This window comes from Cydia pomonella, chromosome 1 (assembly GCF_033807575.1).
Source record: "Cydia pomonella isolate Wapato2018A chromosome 1, ilCydPomo1, whole genome shotgun sequence".
Lineage (NCBI taxonomy): Eukaryota > Metazoa > Arthropoda > Insecta > Lepidoptera > Tortricidae > Cydia > Cydia pomonella.
In genome coordinates this window covers 26110696-26129287 of record NC_084703.1, presented here as the reverse complement: position 1 = coordinate 26129287, position 18592 = coordinate 26110696, and the positions used below count along the sequence as shown (strand labels likewise).

The 18592-nt window shown below is 36.8% G+C and overlaps 1 protein-coding gene and 1 non-coding gene across 3 annotated transcripts in view; both read left to right on the top strand.

The window, feature by feature from the left end:
• Positions 1–18592, top strand: part of LOC133518824 (neuroligin-4, Y-linked-like) — a 75346-nt gene that overhangs the window by 41471 nt on the left and 15283 nt on the right. For both annotated transcript variants that reach the window (XM_061852559.1, XM_061852567.1), the window contains exons 2-7: positions 6893–7591; positions 7941–8158; positions 10891–11040; positions 14764–14964; positions 15833–16328; positions 16419–16503. In XM_061852559.1, coding sequence (XP_061708543.1) covers positions 7017–7591; positions 7941–8158; positions 10891–11040; positions 14764–14964; positions 15833–16328; positions 16419–16503 — 1725 coding nt within the window. In that variant the 5' untranslated portion in view covers positions 6893–7016. The remainder of the gene's footprint in view (positions 1–6892; positions 7592–7940; positions 8159–10890; positions 11041–14763; positions 14965–15832; positions 16329–16418; positions 16504–18592) is intronic.
• On the top strand, positions 10121–10192 carry Trnaq-cug (transfer RNA glutamine (anticodon CUG)). Its single transcript has one exon. It is a non-coding gene; the product is annotated as a tRNA-Gln (tRNA).

The window sequence follows — 18592 nt, the reverse complement described above, 5'->3', positions numbered from 1 at the left end:
CTTCCAAAAGGTACTGGTTTAGAAGGGTTCTTGCCAAAACGGTTAACTGTGCTGTCCTATTGGTGCTTTTGAAAAGCCTCCGGATACTAGCCGAGCCCGATGGCTGCGTTTAGCTACTGCACACGTGATTTGCGCGCCAAAAATGTTATTCCCGCGATAATCTAAGTTTCTTTTAAGTGATTTTCCTCTATTTTGTGTTATTAGTGTTTTATGTGTTTTTCTTTTATTTTGACCAATATAAGTAGTTATTGACATTAGCTTTTTCTTCTAAGTCAACCCTGCCCTTCTCTTACAAAATTGGTAGCCGGATACGTGAAATAGCTAAATATGAGTCATCACAGTAAACGGAGAACACATAGCAAAACTAGAGCGATGTTAAAAAAACTGCCAGTTTCGGGATTGGGGACTCCGTCGGATGCCGACGTATCACAGCACGCGCCGTCACTGCAGCCAGGGCGTGCCCCCTCGGTGGGTGGTCAGAAAGGCCACGGAGATGAACAACCGCCGTCGGGGTTGAAGACTCCGGTAACAGAGGCCACGGTGCGGCCAGGCCGGCGCCCCACTGCAGCGCACGCTATGTACACGACCCACGTTCCTATACAAAATTTCGTGGGCTTGCCCACGGTTTGTATTAAAACGTGGGCCGTGGATGTAGCGTGCGCAGCAGTGGGGCGCCGGCCTAACGCCAGCGTAGCCAGCTACACGTCGAAATGTATCCAGGCCTCCCTCAATCCACGGCGCTTACACGCTGAGTATGAAGCGGAGCTCGAGGTGGCCAAGCTAAAAGAGAATCTATTAAAAAAGAAGTTAGCCCTGGGCATGGCTAACCTTCAGTTACAGGAAGAAGAGGAGGACGAAGCAGCGCTCATTGTTGCGAGCGGAGAGGTAACGGCATGCGTGATGCGCTGGGTCGACAACACGCCCGCCGCCGCGCCGTCCCGTGCCGTACCGCGTGCGCCGTTGCCGCAGCACGAAGCCATCCTCCTGTCCCGAGCGCCAGCACCATCGTTACCGCGCACGCCGTCCCCCCAGCCGCTCCCGCGCACGCCGTCACCCCAGCTGCTGCCGCCGCTGCCGAAGAGCCAGCCTCTATCTGAAAAAATCTCTATTGATCCGCTAACGGAGGCCATTAGCAAGTTAGGACAGAAGAGACACGTGCCGCGGAAAGTGCACGAGATACCGACGTACGACGGTAACGTTTCAGACTGGCTTGGTTTCAAAAAGGCCTATCGCAGTACGACGAAATACACGCATTTACACCTTTTAAAAATATGGAGCGCTTTCGAGGGCGTCGAGTGGCACTTGTCGGCTAGGCAAAGGCCGCCGTACAAGATTTGTTGAGAACTGCCACCGATCCAGCGAACGAAAAAAACATAGAAGACTAACGTCAAACAAAATAGCGTAAAAGTGGCTCCACTATTAAAACACGCAATACTCTTAACATACCAATTGCAACTCGTCAAAGTTTAGGTCTTGTTTTCTTTGACGAAACTTCATTTGACCATGATTAGTCAATTTAAACCACCCAAACTACGATTGGTCTATTATAAAATGAGGCGCTGTGATTGGCTGTAGCGTGGTCACTTGAAAATACATGACAATGAAAACCAACTCTAGGTAGACGGTTTCATGTTTTTCTCAAACTTGTAATGAAATGTTGACATGACTTACTTCAAATTAGGTCCGGAAATACTACATATCAGGTGCGATGAGTTAAGATGATATGTGAAGGAATTTCATACAGCCTTACACACCTAGGCTTGTAAGGCAACCTTCTTTTGTTTTTAAACGTCAAATTATGGTACGTCTTGGCATTCAACCATAAAAACCTATAAGCAAAATTCTGTCATTATGCTTTTTTTTTGCGTTTTTTTTTTTCTATTTGGTGTTTGTTAAATATTAATTCAGGCATTCAAAGGGGAACAAAAATTTCATTATTTTCGTGCTACGACGCTCGGTTTAGGAAATACAGCCCCATAAAGATTTTTTTTTCAGTCATGCAGAAATCTTTATAGGGCTGTATCGCCTAAACCGTGCGTCGTAGCGCAAAAATAATGAAATTATTGTTCCCCTTTTAGTAACCCCAAAGTAATAATAAAACAACACAAAAAAGAAAATAAAAGGAAAAAGCGTAATGGCGTGAATCGTAGCGCCAAAATAATTACATTATTGTTCCCCTTCAATACCCCACGCACTAAATAACCTATCACATTAGGACATGAAACAATCATCATCATCATCATCCTATTATTTTTTTAGTTATTTCATTGCTAGTTTGAGAAAAGCACAATACAAATCACGGCGAGAAACGGGATTGCCAGCCGCGTATCCCTATACGACCGCGCTACCCTCGGCCGTCTATATCTACTGGATAATAAAAAACCTCCACCTACAACGACGATTCGTATTTACTATCACAAAAAAATATTGAAACAACAACCTGAACAAATTTAAAATGAAAGTTAATATCAATGGTTGTTTAAAATGCATAACATCATCCCCATACAAAACCTGTTTTGATCAAGGAAATTTAAATAATATGATCCTAGTTAAACTAAAAAGTAATCCCATATTTTTTCCAGTGTTTGTTGGAACGACTAGCACACATCATTTATCCAATAAGGCATATTTCTTTTGTCAAAGATATAATTTGCATACTTCTTACTACGACTGTGACAACGGGCCGCCATTTGCGAACTAAATAGCTTCGCGGCACAATAGGCTTTTTACAATATGTATATAAAAGTAAAATATAAAAACACTTACAAAACAATACAAAACATATAAACACATTATATAAAACCTAACCTAGGGTGCCGCCAGCAGCGGGGCAGGGCCCAAGCTGCCGGTGGTCAGGGCCGCAAAGAGAGAAACCGGCGGACTATCCGCGTCGTGTCCAAGATCACCGCCTTCTGCATCTGACCCTTGATCCAACCACCTAGCGAGAGTCTCTCAAGGTGTTGGTCGAGACTCTTCGCTATGAGACCGTTCGCTGAAACGACTATCGGGACAATGATCGTCGAATCGACATCCCACATGGCGGTTATCTCGTGAGCCAAGTCTGTGAAACTAGTACGAAAAGCAGGTCCACGTCGGGTCCCGTGAGGGCCTTGTAGAACAGCCCGTGTAGCACCTTACTCTCCCATGCCGCCTTGCGATCCGCAGTACTTAGTACCACAGGTTTGCGCCAGTTCTCGTTTGCCAAAGAGAGCGGCGTAAGGTTCCTGTCTACTGCCACCACATCACGATGCATCCCACACTCGTTGTTAAGGAAATAATTCCTGAGTTTGCACACCTCGCGGTTCTGGAGATCTTTGGCGTTTAGGAAGCCTCGACCTCCACACTTCCGTGGGATGTACAATCTCATAACTGACGAGCGTGGGTGTAGCATACGGTGTGTGGTTAGCAGTAATCGGACCCTCCGATCCAGGGCGTCCAGCTCGGTCTGAGTCCACTTTAGTATACCAAAGGAGTATGTGAGTAGGGGCATTACCCAGGCGTTGAAGGCGTGCACTTTGTTGCCTTCTGACAAAAGACTGTTAAGGACTTTTGTGAGCCGACTGAAAAAGCGCTCCTTCACCGACTGTCTAATACCCTCGTCCTCAATACCCAACGACTGTGACATACCAAGGTATTTGTAGGTTTCTGATTCAGAGATAGATCTGAAGGATATTGTCTCAGAAAGTTGTGAATTTGGTTAGTATTATTATTATTATTTTCTATAAGATTTCTCATTCTTAGCCTAAGGTGGTAATTAATAGAAGGCACAGAGTATTAATTATAATAATAATTGAGAGCGCACTATTCGCCAACAAATTTTTGTATATATATAGTCGTAAATATTTTTTGAAATAAATTATATATATCATCTATGGGCTGGAGCCAAGTAGATGATACGTTACAACCAGGTTAAATTAATTCATTCATGCATACATGGCTATAAAACGTCAGATCTACCTAGAGCGTACCATCTACATGCTGTTCACTGCAGACATATGACTCTGTGAGACTCTTTAGACTCTTGAGACTCTTTAGACTCTTGAGACTCTTTACACTCTTGAGACTCTTAAGACTCTTTAGGCTCTTGAAACTCTTTAGACTCTTTATACTCTTTAGACTCTTTTAGACTCTTTTAGACTCTTTGGACTCTTCGGACTCTTCGGACTCTTCGGACTCTTTGGAATCTTTGGACTCTTCGGGCTCTTTGGGCTCTATGGACTCTTTGGACTCTTTCGACCCTTTGGTCTCTTTGAGCTCTTTGGATAGTTAGTTGAAATTGAAATATCTATATTTTGAACTTGAGAGTTTTAATTTTAGTTATTATTTTTATTTCCTCATATGTGATGTAAAAAGTAGTATGGGTCACATGGTAGCAAAATTATTATCAGCACTTGAATCCCTCACTACGCTCAGTATTTGTAGGAATAAAAACAAGGCTCTGATATCACTTTTAAGTATATTAAAATGAATAAAGATTACGCGGATTAACTTTGTGCTTGACGTATGTAGCAACAGGGACGGGTCGACAATCATTTGTCGGCAATAAGGTGCGCGCGAGGTGATTGCCTGCATGAAAACACCAGGCGTCCAAATTCCCAACAGTATTCCATTTTAGAATCCCTCGCTTCGTTCAGGATTTAATGTAGGCCCTCGCCGCAACCATGTCGTTTAGTTCCTTTGCGACACACTCCACTAATGCTCAACTGAAGCAGAGTTGCATCTGTTTTGCTTCGTTCCATTTAAAAACAAAACAAAATCAACCCTAGCTTCTACATAGGTTCGGATTTCAATAGCAAATTTCGGACTTTTTCCTTGTATGGCTGGACCCCAGCAATATTAACACAACAATATTGACAAGCATAAAGGTATTCCCTTCTTGGAGAATACTCGTATTAGCTAGCACTCTTTGCGACAAATTCATCGGCAGTATCAGTTTGTTTCCTTATTTTTCCCTTTTGCATTATAGAAACAAGACCCAGATAATATTATACTGATTTGGTTAAACAGTTTAAATGCATACCTAAGTAGCACACGTAAACAGGTGTTGATTTTTATTGAGTTTGGCGCTAAATAAAGTCTACAATTATAAGACACGCCTATTGTAAAGTGTACACTTAATAATTATTTAGATAACTTCTGGTTAAAGTTTTTATGTGAACTATTATTAAGCAGTACCCCTAGTGTAAATATTTTCGACAGCGAAACGTGACGTACGCGTTTGCGTTAAGTGTCATTTTGTATGAGATTTTTGACTTTACAAAACGTCCCGCTTGGCGCGCTGTTCAAAAACCCATACAAAATGAGACTTAACGCAAACGCGTACGTCACGTTTCGCTATAGACAAAATTTACACTAGGGGTACAGATGTCGTTAATTTAACACCCTTGTGAGCTGCTCAAATACTACAACACACCCAAGATATTGTTTCAACAACTATAGTAAATTAAGTCTATCATAAATTACTACACAGCAATATGCGCGACAGTTTATTTACTACACGTATAACTTCATTGTAGTTTTACACGCTTTATTAATGTCACTGTCGTTATAGAAGTTGTTTTTTTTTTAATAACTTATTTTACCGTACTTGGCTTGATTCTTGTTCACCGACTCGTTTTTTAGCATTCAATAGTGTTTAAACTGAATAAGACGTTGATATGTGCCTTATCTTATACCTTTAAACGAGTAATTCTTGTATATATATATATATATATATATATATATATATATATATATATATTTCCGGGATCTCGGAAACGGCTCTAACGATTTTGCTGAAATTTGGTATATGGGGGTTTTTGGGGGTAAACAATCGATCTAGATTAGTCTTATGTTTGGGAAAACGCGTGTTTTCGAGTTTTCATGCGTTTTTCTTTCGACGCAGAATATGGTCGCTAATTTTGTGTTGCCGGCCACTGTCCGTCTGGTCCAGCGGCTTAAGACGCGGACCGCTAAACGAGTGTTACGGGTTCGAATCTCGCCCGGTGACTAACTTTTGTTTTTTTTTTTATATATATGTTCAAGTTTATAATATTTTTTTAATTTTTATTGTTTTAGACAAGTTTAATTTAGTAATAAAATGTAGTTAAGATTATCACCTATACACCACCATATTACAATAAATAGTTATAACCGAGCAAAGCTCGGTCGCCCAGGTACTAGTAATACTATTAGCGTAAACATAGTCTTGGCTCCGTTGTATGACAAGGTGGTAAATAAAACAGTTTGTGATCGTATGCCTTGCGACCCAGCAGCTCGCTCCGCACTTGACAACCGAGTGTCGACTTGCAGGTAGTTCGCAAATACCTTTATTGTGCAAACGTCACAATTAAACTAAATAAATCCTTTTTCTAATATTTTAACCTGTATTCCTAAAGATAAGAAGATAACAAGACGTTATTATTCGAAAAAGTACTCTTTGTTTCTAATAATGAGCTTAAAGTCCTGAATTTAACCGAGGAACAATTTTAGATTATTTCGTCTTTTCTTTTAACGAATTAAAAAAGCTGTAGAATATAATATTATTTATCATTATATAATAATATGAACGTGGAAAATATGTAGTAGTTATTTTATATATATATATATATATATATATATGTAGTAGTTAATTAATTATATATTTATTATAATATTTTTATTTGTGTATTGTTTATGTACTTTATTATATTTTTCAGTTGTTTGCAATAGAATAAAAAATAACTCTCTTACTTTTCTTCTTGCACCATTTTTACATTTCTGTTTAGCCCTATGGTTGACTGGTAGAGAATGCCTTTAGGCATTGAGTCCGCCATTTGTACATATTGTATGTATTTTGTGCAATAAAGTTTAAGTAAATAAATATTAAACTAATTAATTATGCAAAAATAATATTACATTACTTTTGCTTCAGATGCAGAGCCACAATATACAACATAGTGAAAATACCTCTCCAGAAGAATATACAGGCGAAGATGATTACCTGACTAATTACTTATGACTTAGAAAACAAACATTTAAATTCACTTCAGGGTGACATGGACATATGTCTTAATACTTTTGAGAAAAGGATGCTAAAAACAAATTACAATTGTAATTTAGCTCGAAAATCCTTCAATTTGTATTGTATCACCCTCATACTTTGTATGTCACTAAATTCTGTTAATTCCAACACAACATATATCAATCCTCATTCAAGCGAAAAGAGCAGCGTAAGCAAAGAATTTAACTTTAGTGACGGTGTACGTGACAGTCCCGGCTCACACGACGACTACGAGGATCGTGATACCGAACATTCCGAAGAAAAGTCGCATTATAATAAAGTCAATTTCGAACAAAACCCATTTTATGATAGTGTACATATGAAGAAAAAAAAATACGGCAACGAGCCAAATACTTACAGCAACTACGAAGACTATAAACATTTTTATTTAAGCCCTTCTAATCCACTACCAAATACGAATGCAAAATTTAAAATAAGTAGTAGAATAGTTCAGACTAAATATGGTAAACTGCAGGGCATAATTTTGGGCATGGATGAACATAAATATTTAAGCCCACTAGAAGTATTTTTAGGCGTGCCGTATGCCACTCCGCCAGTAGGATCAAACAGGTAAAACCGCTCATTATTCTATTAAATAATCGAATCGCAAGTTGCTCCGATGTTTGAGTGAGTGAGTGCTTTGCGCGTATTATAGCGACACGACATCGCATCGACGTGCGAATCGCATCGTGTAATAACTGCCTACTGTAACTTTTCAGACCTAATGAAAAAAAAAAAATACAATAACCAACTTTAAATCACGCATTGCCATAACATGAAATCATTTTAGCGGTTTGTAAGTCCAGGCGGTTCGCAAATCGGCAGACTACAAAAATAGTATTACAGATTCATTTGCGGGATAAGCCAAAATAAGTAAATATTGTTATTTACTCAAACGTAATTGGTCGCTTTTTTGCAGGTTCAGTCCTACAAGAGCACCATCACCGTGGGATGGTGTGCGTATCTCCGATCGGCCAGGCCCTGCGTGCCCTCAAAAGTTGCCCGACCTCCTCGATGAAAGGACCATGTTGGACACTATGCCTAAGGGCAGACTGGAATACTTAAAAAGACTGATGCCTTATCTTAAAAACCAGAGTGAAGATTGTTTGTACCTAAACATTTTTGCGCCCTTGCAAAGTAAGTTAACATAAAATTATTATATTGTTTAAATCGATACTATTATTCTCATTTTTATTGATTAATTAGCATTTTCCTATCCATTGGTTTGATTATATTCTCGTAGTTACGCTTCATATAACACAAACACCTAAATTTAAATTTTTGACCACTATAACGTGAGCCAGAAACATGGGTCTGCATAATAAATTCTAAACTGTTAGAAGAGGTAAATCTTAAATGTAAATATTGTTTCCTTTTTTATTGTGGAACGTTACCACACAAAATTAGCATTATAATCTATAAATTGTATACACAGATGTCAATCACATCAACGGTGAACTCTGGCCAACGTGGGACTCGACACATCTTTGGATTGTCGGTCCAACGCGTTACCAGTTACGCCAGCTGACCATCCGTCATTCGCCGCGAATTTACCCATTGCAAATGTGACAACGTCACTAGCGAGTCAGAATCCAAAACCTAACTTTTTAAAGAACCGGAAGTGGTTTTTATCTCCAAATTAGATATTTTTGTCATTGTTCTTGTCATTGAAGTCTACATTATATTTCCATTTAACAGATCGATCAACATAAATCTTCAAGTTTTGTATTCTATATATATTTCACTAATACAAGTACAAGTTAAAAATTTCTTAATATCCAAAATGTCATTTATAAAATAGATTACAATTAAATAAAAACTAATTTGAAACTAACAAAAAAAGACCATCACATCTGTTCCCTGCCCGGAAGGGTGCCCATAATGTTGGCTACACTTCCCCGCTGAATGGCAATGCCGATTCTTTAGCCGAGGAATGTGCCAGCCCTAGGGTATCTAGTCGTGTCAACAATGGTTGATACCTTTGACTGTGTCTTATTTGCTAACTTTTTGATTAAATTGTCACAAACCATACTTATCTCATATACACGACTTCATTCGCTGCCATATGAAATAAAATAACTAATGTAATTTCTTTCTAGCTAAATAGTGTTAACATGAAAAAAAAACAACATTCTTTCCAGGGATTTGTATTCACATTCGTATAGCATTATGTTGTATATGTTGTTTCGGATCTGTAAGTGCATTCTTCTTTTGCTACTTCTATAATGTATGCTTGCTACCTTTGCGGCTAAGGCCATGTTTCGGCGGGCTAAGGCCATTTTATTGCAGTTTTTTGGGTTGTTAAAGATATGATCTATTACAACATATTGATAAGCCAAGTGAAATTTGCTTTCTAACCCAGTACTAAATAGTAAGATAAGGATCACGTACACAACAATATTTTTTGAATATCCAAGATTTAGATAATATCGAATAAAACAAATTTAAGCAGTGTCCAAAATCTGTGTGTGTCTCAGCGAAGCATTTTCAATAATGTATGTATAGCCTAATGTAGGACGTAAAATCCTACACATCTAAGAATTTATTTAGGACATGCAAGAATTTATTCAGAACGGCCTGGACGGCATGCCATAGTAAAAGGCATGTTGCACGCTACTCGTTGCTAACGCTCGCTTTGGCCTGTAACAGGTATACAACGCGCATGCGTTCGAGTGCCACGCATTCACTCTCGCTCTCTACCTTTCTATTCCCCCTCCCCAGGAGCGTTGAACGTTTAACGCAACAGTGCTTTCATAAATTCATACCCCCTTCGTGATAGCGTTAAACGTTTAATGCAACCTTGTTGGAAGTCGCATAAGAAGTTTCACTTCAAAAACCGGCAGAAAATTCAAGCCACCAAGAAACAAATAAGGAACTTGAAATAATAGTCTAGCGTCTAAAATAATAATTTGGCACCTAATATTATAAAGCGTATGATTTTAAATATTTGTTATCATATAGTTATAACATGTTCTAAAAATATTGAAGTGAAACTTCTTATGCGACTTCCAACAAGGTTGCGTTAAATGTTTAACGCTATAATCGGTAACATAAAGTAGTAAGAGTTTGTGACGAGGCAATTCGTTGATTAGCTCGGCCGGTTCCATGGTGTAATGGTTAGCACTCTGGACTCTGAATCCAGCGATCCGAGTTCAAATCTCGGTGGAACCTGACTTTTTGTATTTTTTCTTTTTATTTTTGCTATTATTTAGGAATTTTAGAATTTTAAATATATGTATTATTAAATCTATTTTATAAATCTTTTTATAATGCGCGAGTGTTGCAGTCCTCGGCCCGCGCGTCGGTCATTCTGAAATTAATACTAACTGAAGAGATACCTAATAACATTGATTTTGGCTGAGCTCACAATGAAAACCGTATAAAATTGTGATACCAACAGTTTCTCATATTTAAATTGGATTAAGGATTCAACATATAAGTTTCACATTTTCAGCAATCCAAAAATACAAATGTTATAATAAATAAATAAATAAATATTTATAAATATTATTATACGACATTATTACACAAATTGACTAAGTCCCACAGTAAGCTCAATAAGGCTTGTGTTGAGGGTACTTAGACAACGATATATATAATATATAAATATTTACAAATACTTAAATACATAGAAAACACCCATGACTCGGGAACAAATATCCATGCTCATCACACGAATAAATGCCCTTACCAGGATTTGAACCCAGGACCATCAGCTTCGTAGGCAGGGTCACTACCCACTAGGCCAAACCGGTCGTCGAAATGGTCGTTATAAATGGTTTTATTTTCATTTTAACTCACACGGGGTTATTCTAAAAACATTCAGTGTGTTCTAAGATATAAGTAGTCTAATATAATTTGTTTTTCAGTGGATGAACTCAAATTGGCCATTCCAGTGCTGGTTTATATACACGGGGAAAGCTTTTCGCGGAGCTCTGGAAATCCATACGACGGAGCTGTTCTGGCCAGTTACGCTGATTTGATTGTTGTCACCTTAAATTTTAGACTTGGTATTTTAGGTAAGTTAAAGCAAAATTTATATTCATATAAACATTATCGTACACCTTAAACCAAGGCAAATGTGCAGGAACGAAACAGTTTCATGTGTAAGCAAATAATAAGGGTATGATCTAAATATTTGTCAAATTAAGGTGTGGTTTAGTAAAAAAGTAGCAGTGAATTAAGTATTTGGTATATTTTTATTTTTTTGCTAATTAAGCAGTTTTTTTCGTAACCTGTAGATAAAATACTATGTATAAAATAAAAACACAATCATATTAAAATGTATGAGATTGTTCGAATTATCTCATATTATTGAAAGGAACGTGGATAAGGCGAGGCTAGAAATTCTGATGAGCAAGGTGGTTTGGGTCCATTGACGGTTTCCAAATATGTTGAAATATTGATGTCTGTAGCGAACTTTTGGAATCTGAAAATTACTGCCTTTTTGAGTATTGTCTAAAAATACAGCTCACATTTTGAAAATTTTAATGTCAAACATATTTGTGAAAATTCTGTGATAAGAAGATTCTAGGTCTTTGACAACCTCATCGACTTTGCCGAACTTAGAAATGTAGTTAACATTAGTAAAGATAGCGGCGATTTCTATCAATGGGATCCGATAACCTACTTTTGCGTGAAGTTAACTACCGATTGTGCAAACTACATCACCAGATGTCACTATAAAATTGGTACAATTTAAAGGCATGAATACAACATTAAGAAGGTTGCATATACCTCGTATGTCAAGACCTATCTTTATTCATAATGTTGTTACTTAGCAACTGTTACTTACTTAAGACAACTGTTACTACTTAGCAACTAAAACAATATAATCAAGCGAGAACATAATGGTCTCTTGTGTCAGTTCTACTGGACATTAGTATGGTTATTACTTGCTTAAAGGCATCTTTATCATCTATAAAATCATTTTCAACACACTTGCTCAAAACGGCGTTTTTATTCCACCGATTTTTTGCTCATAATCCTAGATATTAAACACGCGTGCTTTTTCAGTATATTATAACACTCGTGCTTTTTCATTATATTATCCGACTGAGTTAAGAAGGTACCTAATTGCTAATAATATGCATGGAATCGGAGCCTTCTTAATTTGGTCGAGTAATACAATTTTTTCAACCAACTATTAGATTTCGTATGTTAGTTCAAAGATATACACACCAACAATAATTTATAGATTAAATTAACTCGTAAATTACATTAATGAATAAACATAACATTTTATCGATTTAATCTGCATCCGTCGAATAGAAATACGAAAATATTAGCTTTTTTACATTTTTTTTATTGGCTGTGTGTCGATTTTGTTAGCGCCTTTGCCTTGCGCGCGCATACGCACGTTTCCAGCGTAAAAAAATAATAACGCGCTAGCCATTTTTCCGTATTTGTCATAAAATTGGAATAGCTTTGCATGTTTTTAGTTTATATATTGACGAAAATGTCATTTTCAAGGATTGAAAATGAAGAACACATAAAATTGAGAACCGAGAACAATCACCTTTTACCATCAAAATCGGGTGAAAAATAATTGGCGGCATATGAAACTTTTATTCATTGGAATATCAACAAAAACGCCCGGGCTTTCTTGGAAAACCTGTTGCTAGCTTACTTCAATGAACTGACGAATCAGTGCCTACAAGCCCAGCATGCTTTGGTGCAATTGTCCGATGTTAATACTGTAAGCCACCATTTTGAAAATTGTACTTTTACAGTTTTGACAAAAAAAAACTTATTTATAAGTTTTGTTTTTTCCTTGCAAGTGTGTTGAAAAACGTCGTATGAAACGCGTGTGCATTTGTCATTACCCACATCGGCTTTCTTATCGCGCGCGAGCTTACAGCTCGCGCGCACAATATCGCCTCGTGTGTAATAACCAACTTAGCACACTTGTATCATAATGTACTATTACAGTATAGTACGCCTTACTTAACAAACTGCTCTTAACATATGACTTAAATTTGTTAAATGGTAAATTCACTATATCAATGGGAACTTTGTTATAAAAATGTGTACAGTTCCCAACGAAAGACGTACTAACCTTACGGAGGCGGTGGGCGGGTACAGGAACTTTATTTTTTTCTAGTGTTATAGTTATGGATATCACTGTTAAGCTTAAATTCGTGGATGTTTTTCTGATCATACATAATATTCTCAAGTATGTATAGAGATGCAACGGTAAGAATGTTAGCCTCTTTGAATTTCTCTCTTAGGGATACTTGAGCGCCTAAGCCATAGATGGAACGCACAGCTCGTTTTTGCAGCACAAATATTGTCCGAATGTCTGCCGCTTTGCTTTGTTATGGTGAACCATAACAGAATTCTATACGACATACATAACACTATGGAAGTAACTGAAGTATACCAGCCTGGCCGTCTCTACGTTTGGTAGCTGTCTGATTCTCCTCACTGCATAGGCTGCTAAACTAAGCTTGCAGGTTGAAGTGGCTATATGTGCATGCCATTGCAATTTTGAGCCTAAAGTGACGCCCAGGAAAACAGTCCTATCTTCAAATTCCAGCTTATTACCTTTTATTTTTATCTTGCTGGTATTTAATATTTAATGCATTTGGTTTTATTGGGCCCTTCAGGTCCTCGGATATCAATTTTCATTATTATCAAACCAACAATAAATAAAGTAAATATTGGGGCCTTTTAAAAAAAAATACTACGGGTTGATGTTAAAAGGCCTTCCGGAACGTTAGACACACCTATAAATTTTCATTCAATCCTTATTCGTTAAACTTTACAAGTCTTATTTAGTTATTTTTCTTATGGCCTAATTCGTAGAATGATTCAGACACGTTTAAGATCTTGGAAAAATTATTAAAAGATCGATAACTAAACGACATGTCAAAATTGACGTTTATTTCGATTCCGCTGTGATCCCAATAAAATCTATCTACGATATTTGTAACGTCAAAGTAATCCTCGAATCGAATTGAGAACTTATCTAAACCAGAACTTATCGTTATCGTATTTCATTCTTCGAATCCGGCCGTTACCCTTTCTTGTAACTTAATTCAAAATGACAGATTATGATAAACGAGGAATAGTTAATTGAGGCTTGTAGCGCGTTTATGAATAACGCCATTAATTCGTAGGCGGTAACGATGCCCAAGTATCATACAATGCGCTCGACATCAGCGAGGTTTGGAATAGAGCCTCATGGGACTTCATTTGAATTTAATGAAGTCCCATGACGATACCCATTCTTTCCTATTTTTTACAGACCCACACACACACCCTTTGTCAACTGTTTTTCAGTTCAGTTCAGTTTTTTTTTCTACATGACGGTTTAAGGTTATTTATTAGCTCTTGCAAAGCGATAGCTGGACTTTACAATGGGCCACGTGGATAACCTGTCGTTACTTTATGGTGGTTAAACTCGTATCGAGATTATTCTTCATTATCCCCACATCCGTTTGCATAATAAGATTAAAAAGGTATCAGTATTACACTTTAGACAACATTAATGAGCAGAAAAAAATCGATTGACACTAAGATGGCGGTCGATAAGCTACTCCCGACAAATTGTTTTATGGTTACGAAACTGTCAGACGTCAATTTTTGTCAACCTGAACTACTTCATAATGTACAAGGCCATATAGCGACACCTACTTTAGCTGTCAAATTTGGGGCATGATTTTGTTTATACTTAGTACTTCTTAATTAGTCTTTGGTGTAACAAAATCAGATGTTGTAAGTAAATAATTATTTAACAGGGTTCCTTAATGCAAATCCGGCGCCACATTTAAAAGCCCGGGTAGCGAATTATGGTTTGATGGATCAAATAGCTGCATTGCACTGGGTTCAACAAAACATTGTGTTATTCGGAGGTGATCCAACAAACATTACACTAATGGGACACGGCTCAGGGGCCGCCTGTATTAATTTTCTCATGATATCACCCACAGTCGTGCCAGGTAAATATACCCTCTTTTTATAATTCCAGTAAACGAGCATGTTTAAGATCTTTTATCTATACACGTATTATTAACCCTTATGAATATCTTCTGCACCAAAATATATGTCTCTGTTTGCCCCAATGGTTGACTGGTAAAGAATGCCTTTTGGCATTAAGTCCGCCATTTGTACATTTTTCTTTGTGTGTGCAATAAAGTTTTTAATAAATAAATAAAACCCTCTATGATGCGTTCAAAAACCGCAAAATACGGTCAACATAAAAATAAACTGTTCTGTATAGTTTATCTTTGAAAATGTTATATTTGCGCAACATCGGTATGGATTTTAGAATTAACATTCAAATTTCGATTATCTCTAATAAACAAAGGAAAATTATTTGTGTTGAGATGTGGTTTTATTCGAAATGTAATGCCATTTGCACACAATTTTGACAAATTTCGCAACTGACTTCGTTAAGTCCGGCTCTTGTTTGTCTCTGAAACTGTGAATTAAGTTTTAATTTATCGCAATTTCATGTTCAGTTTTTCTTATTGTAAAATTCAGTCTGTCTTGTTGTTTAATAACTGACTATCGCACTCTTTTCTGTAAAATGAATAATCAATAATCGCTCGATCAATCAGTGTATAATCAGCGAGCAATATTTTGGAGACGCTACCTGATATCCGCGACAAACAAACGCCGCATTGCCGTTCGTAACATTTGGTCCCTGAACATATCATAGAATATAACCATAACTTTATGTATGTGTGTAGGTGAAACAGTGTATGTAACTGTACTTAATTAGACATTATACACTAATACTATGTAGCAGTCACATAAACTACTAGGTATACCTACAAGATAAATTAATGGATACATATTTTTCAGGTTTATTCCACAGAGCACTACTTCTCTCCGGTTCGGCGCTAAGTTCATGGGCTATTGTGGACGATCCAGTTTTTTATACATTAAAATTAGCAAGGCATATGAACTGTGCTATCCCAGACAATATGGCAAAGGATCATGAAATTATAGTTGACTGTCTAAGAGACGCCACCACGGAACAGTTGCTATCAATAGACATATCTCCTCCAAATTTTATGACAGCGTTTGGCCCGTCCGTCGACGGAGTTGTTATTAAGACAGATTTTGCAAAAGATTTTTTAACCACGTTTCCGACAGGAGATTTTCCAAGTTTCGGACCGTTGAATAATATGAATCAGAATCACAACATACACTCTAAGAGAAGTGATAGTGGAAGAAGACGTTTTCAAAATAAGTACGATTTGATGTTTGGAGTTGTAACTAGTGAAGCTTTGTGGAAGTTTTCAGCTCATGACATTCAAAACGGCATCGATCCAGACAAAAGAGATCGCATGTTAAGGCAAGACATCAATTAAAAAATATATTAACATTATAAGATATTGCTACTAGGTACCTATAACAATAAAATAATGTTTCACTTTTTTTTCAGGACCTATGTGCGAAATTCGTACATGTACCATTTAAATGAAATATTTTATACCATAATCAACGAATACACAGACTGGGAAAAAACGGTACAGATTTGTTTATATAATTATACAATTTTGTTTGTGATAAATTTTGGAAGTCTATCAATTATTAATGGCTTTGCTAAGCAACAAAGAATACAACTTAAGAATTTCCTTATAACACGTTTATTACCACATACACAACGTTTTACAATATTACAATGCGAGCAATTAAAAAAACGTTACGGGCAACTTGATTAACCGGGCAGTATAAATAATGATTGGTCATTATGAGCAAAGCCCAATAGCGTCGGGCAATGTGATAAATTTATTATTTTGGCCGGACTAATATTATTAATGCCCGACGACCCGTGGTCCATTTAATAAATCAAGGTTTCAGACAGCTTGGATTCATCTCTTGGACCGGGTAGTATGAAATATTTCCCTACTTTTAGCCTGGCAATGTGATAAATTCCTAACCCAACTTAACCTAAACTTTGAACTACTGTGCTGAATATTCTGTTTTATTACATTACCCAAGGCAGGATGGTCATTATTTATACCGTCCGGTCAAAGTGTACAATCATATCGTTTTAATTACATTGCCCACATGATGCAGGCATTATGTATACAGACCAGTCATTATTCATAGTAACCGGACTTATCAAGTTGCCCGTAACATATATACATTGAAATAATTTGCCGTTTTCTTTAAATTATAAACATGGGCTGGTAAAACCCGACAGATTTTAAAGGTGTATTCTTGACCACATTCAGAGACTAAAATGTCGCATGGAGTTTTATGAAAGAGATAATGACAATTCTAAGCAAAAATTGTTTCTGTGATGACTTTGTAAAAAACGCCTTTTTGGCTGCGACGACGCCGCTACTAAGTATGTGACTTGGTTTAAAGGTATATTTAAATAAAACTACTGACAACTTTAATCTAAAAAACACTTTCAATTACTGACAGACATTAAGGTTTTAAAGAAAACTCGCAATTTTTATCTGTAGAAGAAAACTAAACCTTATTACTTGTATTTTTTTGTTTTACCAAGTTGAAATAAGAAATAACATGTCGTAAAAACGTAAGAAATAACGTGTCAGAAAACGTAAAAATAATGTCTTTGGCAAAAAACTATTTTTTTAGCCGAGTTTTACCAAAATTCGTATAACATTTTTGTTACTTCTGACGTCAGGAATGCATGGTTAAAATCTGTCCTTTTTTACCAGCCCATGGTGTAACTCTATTAACACAAGTAACTCTATTAATATGGAGCGAAAATAAAATTTATATATTTTTTACTTTGACCGTCCACGTCCACGGATCACTTTTACTACAAGGCATATATTCCTTTGTTAGCTCGATATAATACATAATATATATGCAGCATCGATTTTAAAGGGGGCACTGAGAGCAGCTAAATTTGACGATTTTGTCGCTGATTTTGTTTCTTCCAGAATGTGTAATGACAATCTTCCCTAACTAAAAACTTAGGGAAGTCTCATAAGACCTTTTCACGTAGTAGCACGGGATCAGTTAGGTGCTTTCGTTGTCTCATTAAAAAAACACACCGTACAATAAATTTATTGAGGTCAATATCATGATCCTTCAATGTTGACAACAATCTCTTTAAGCAGTAATGCATGAAATATATTATATTATTAGTTACCTAATCATTTACAAATTGTTATAACAAATTCTTATCCACCAGTGGTCAGCTTTTTAACGAGTTTTCTAAATTCATTAACCCATAAATTGAGCTATTGGAATCATTAATGATTTTTATGAGCAAGAAACGCTACGATTGTATGGAGAAACGGCCGTCCCCTTTCCTCTTTAAGTCGAGGCGCACAAATTGTTAAGATAGATGCCACGAAAATAATTTATTCCTGAAACTATTCCTATGACTCACCTCTATCAACTACTGTTGATATTTTGTTTGATGTACAGTCAGCGTCAAATACTTTGTAGCAACCAAAGTAGCCAAATAGTTCGGTACACCATATATTTAGTATGGTGTACCGAACTATTTGACCACTTTGACTGCTACAAAGTATTTGACGCTGACTGTACCAAAAATGATATTTGAATGATTACCCTTTTTAAGGATAGTAATACAAAGAACACACTATTAACATAAAATAATCATGA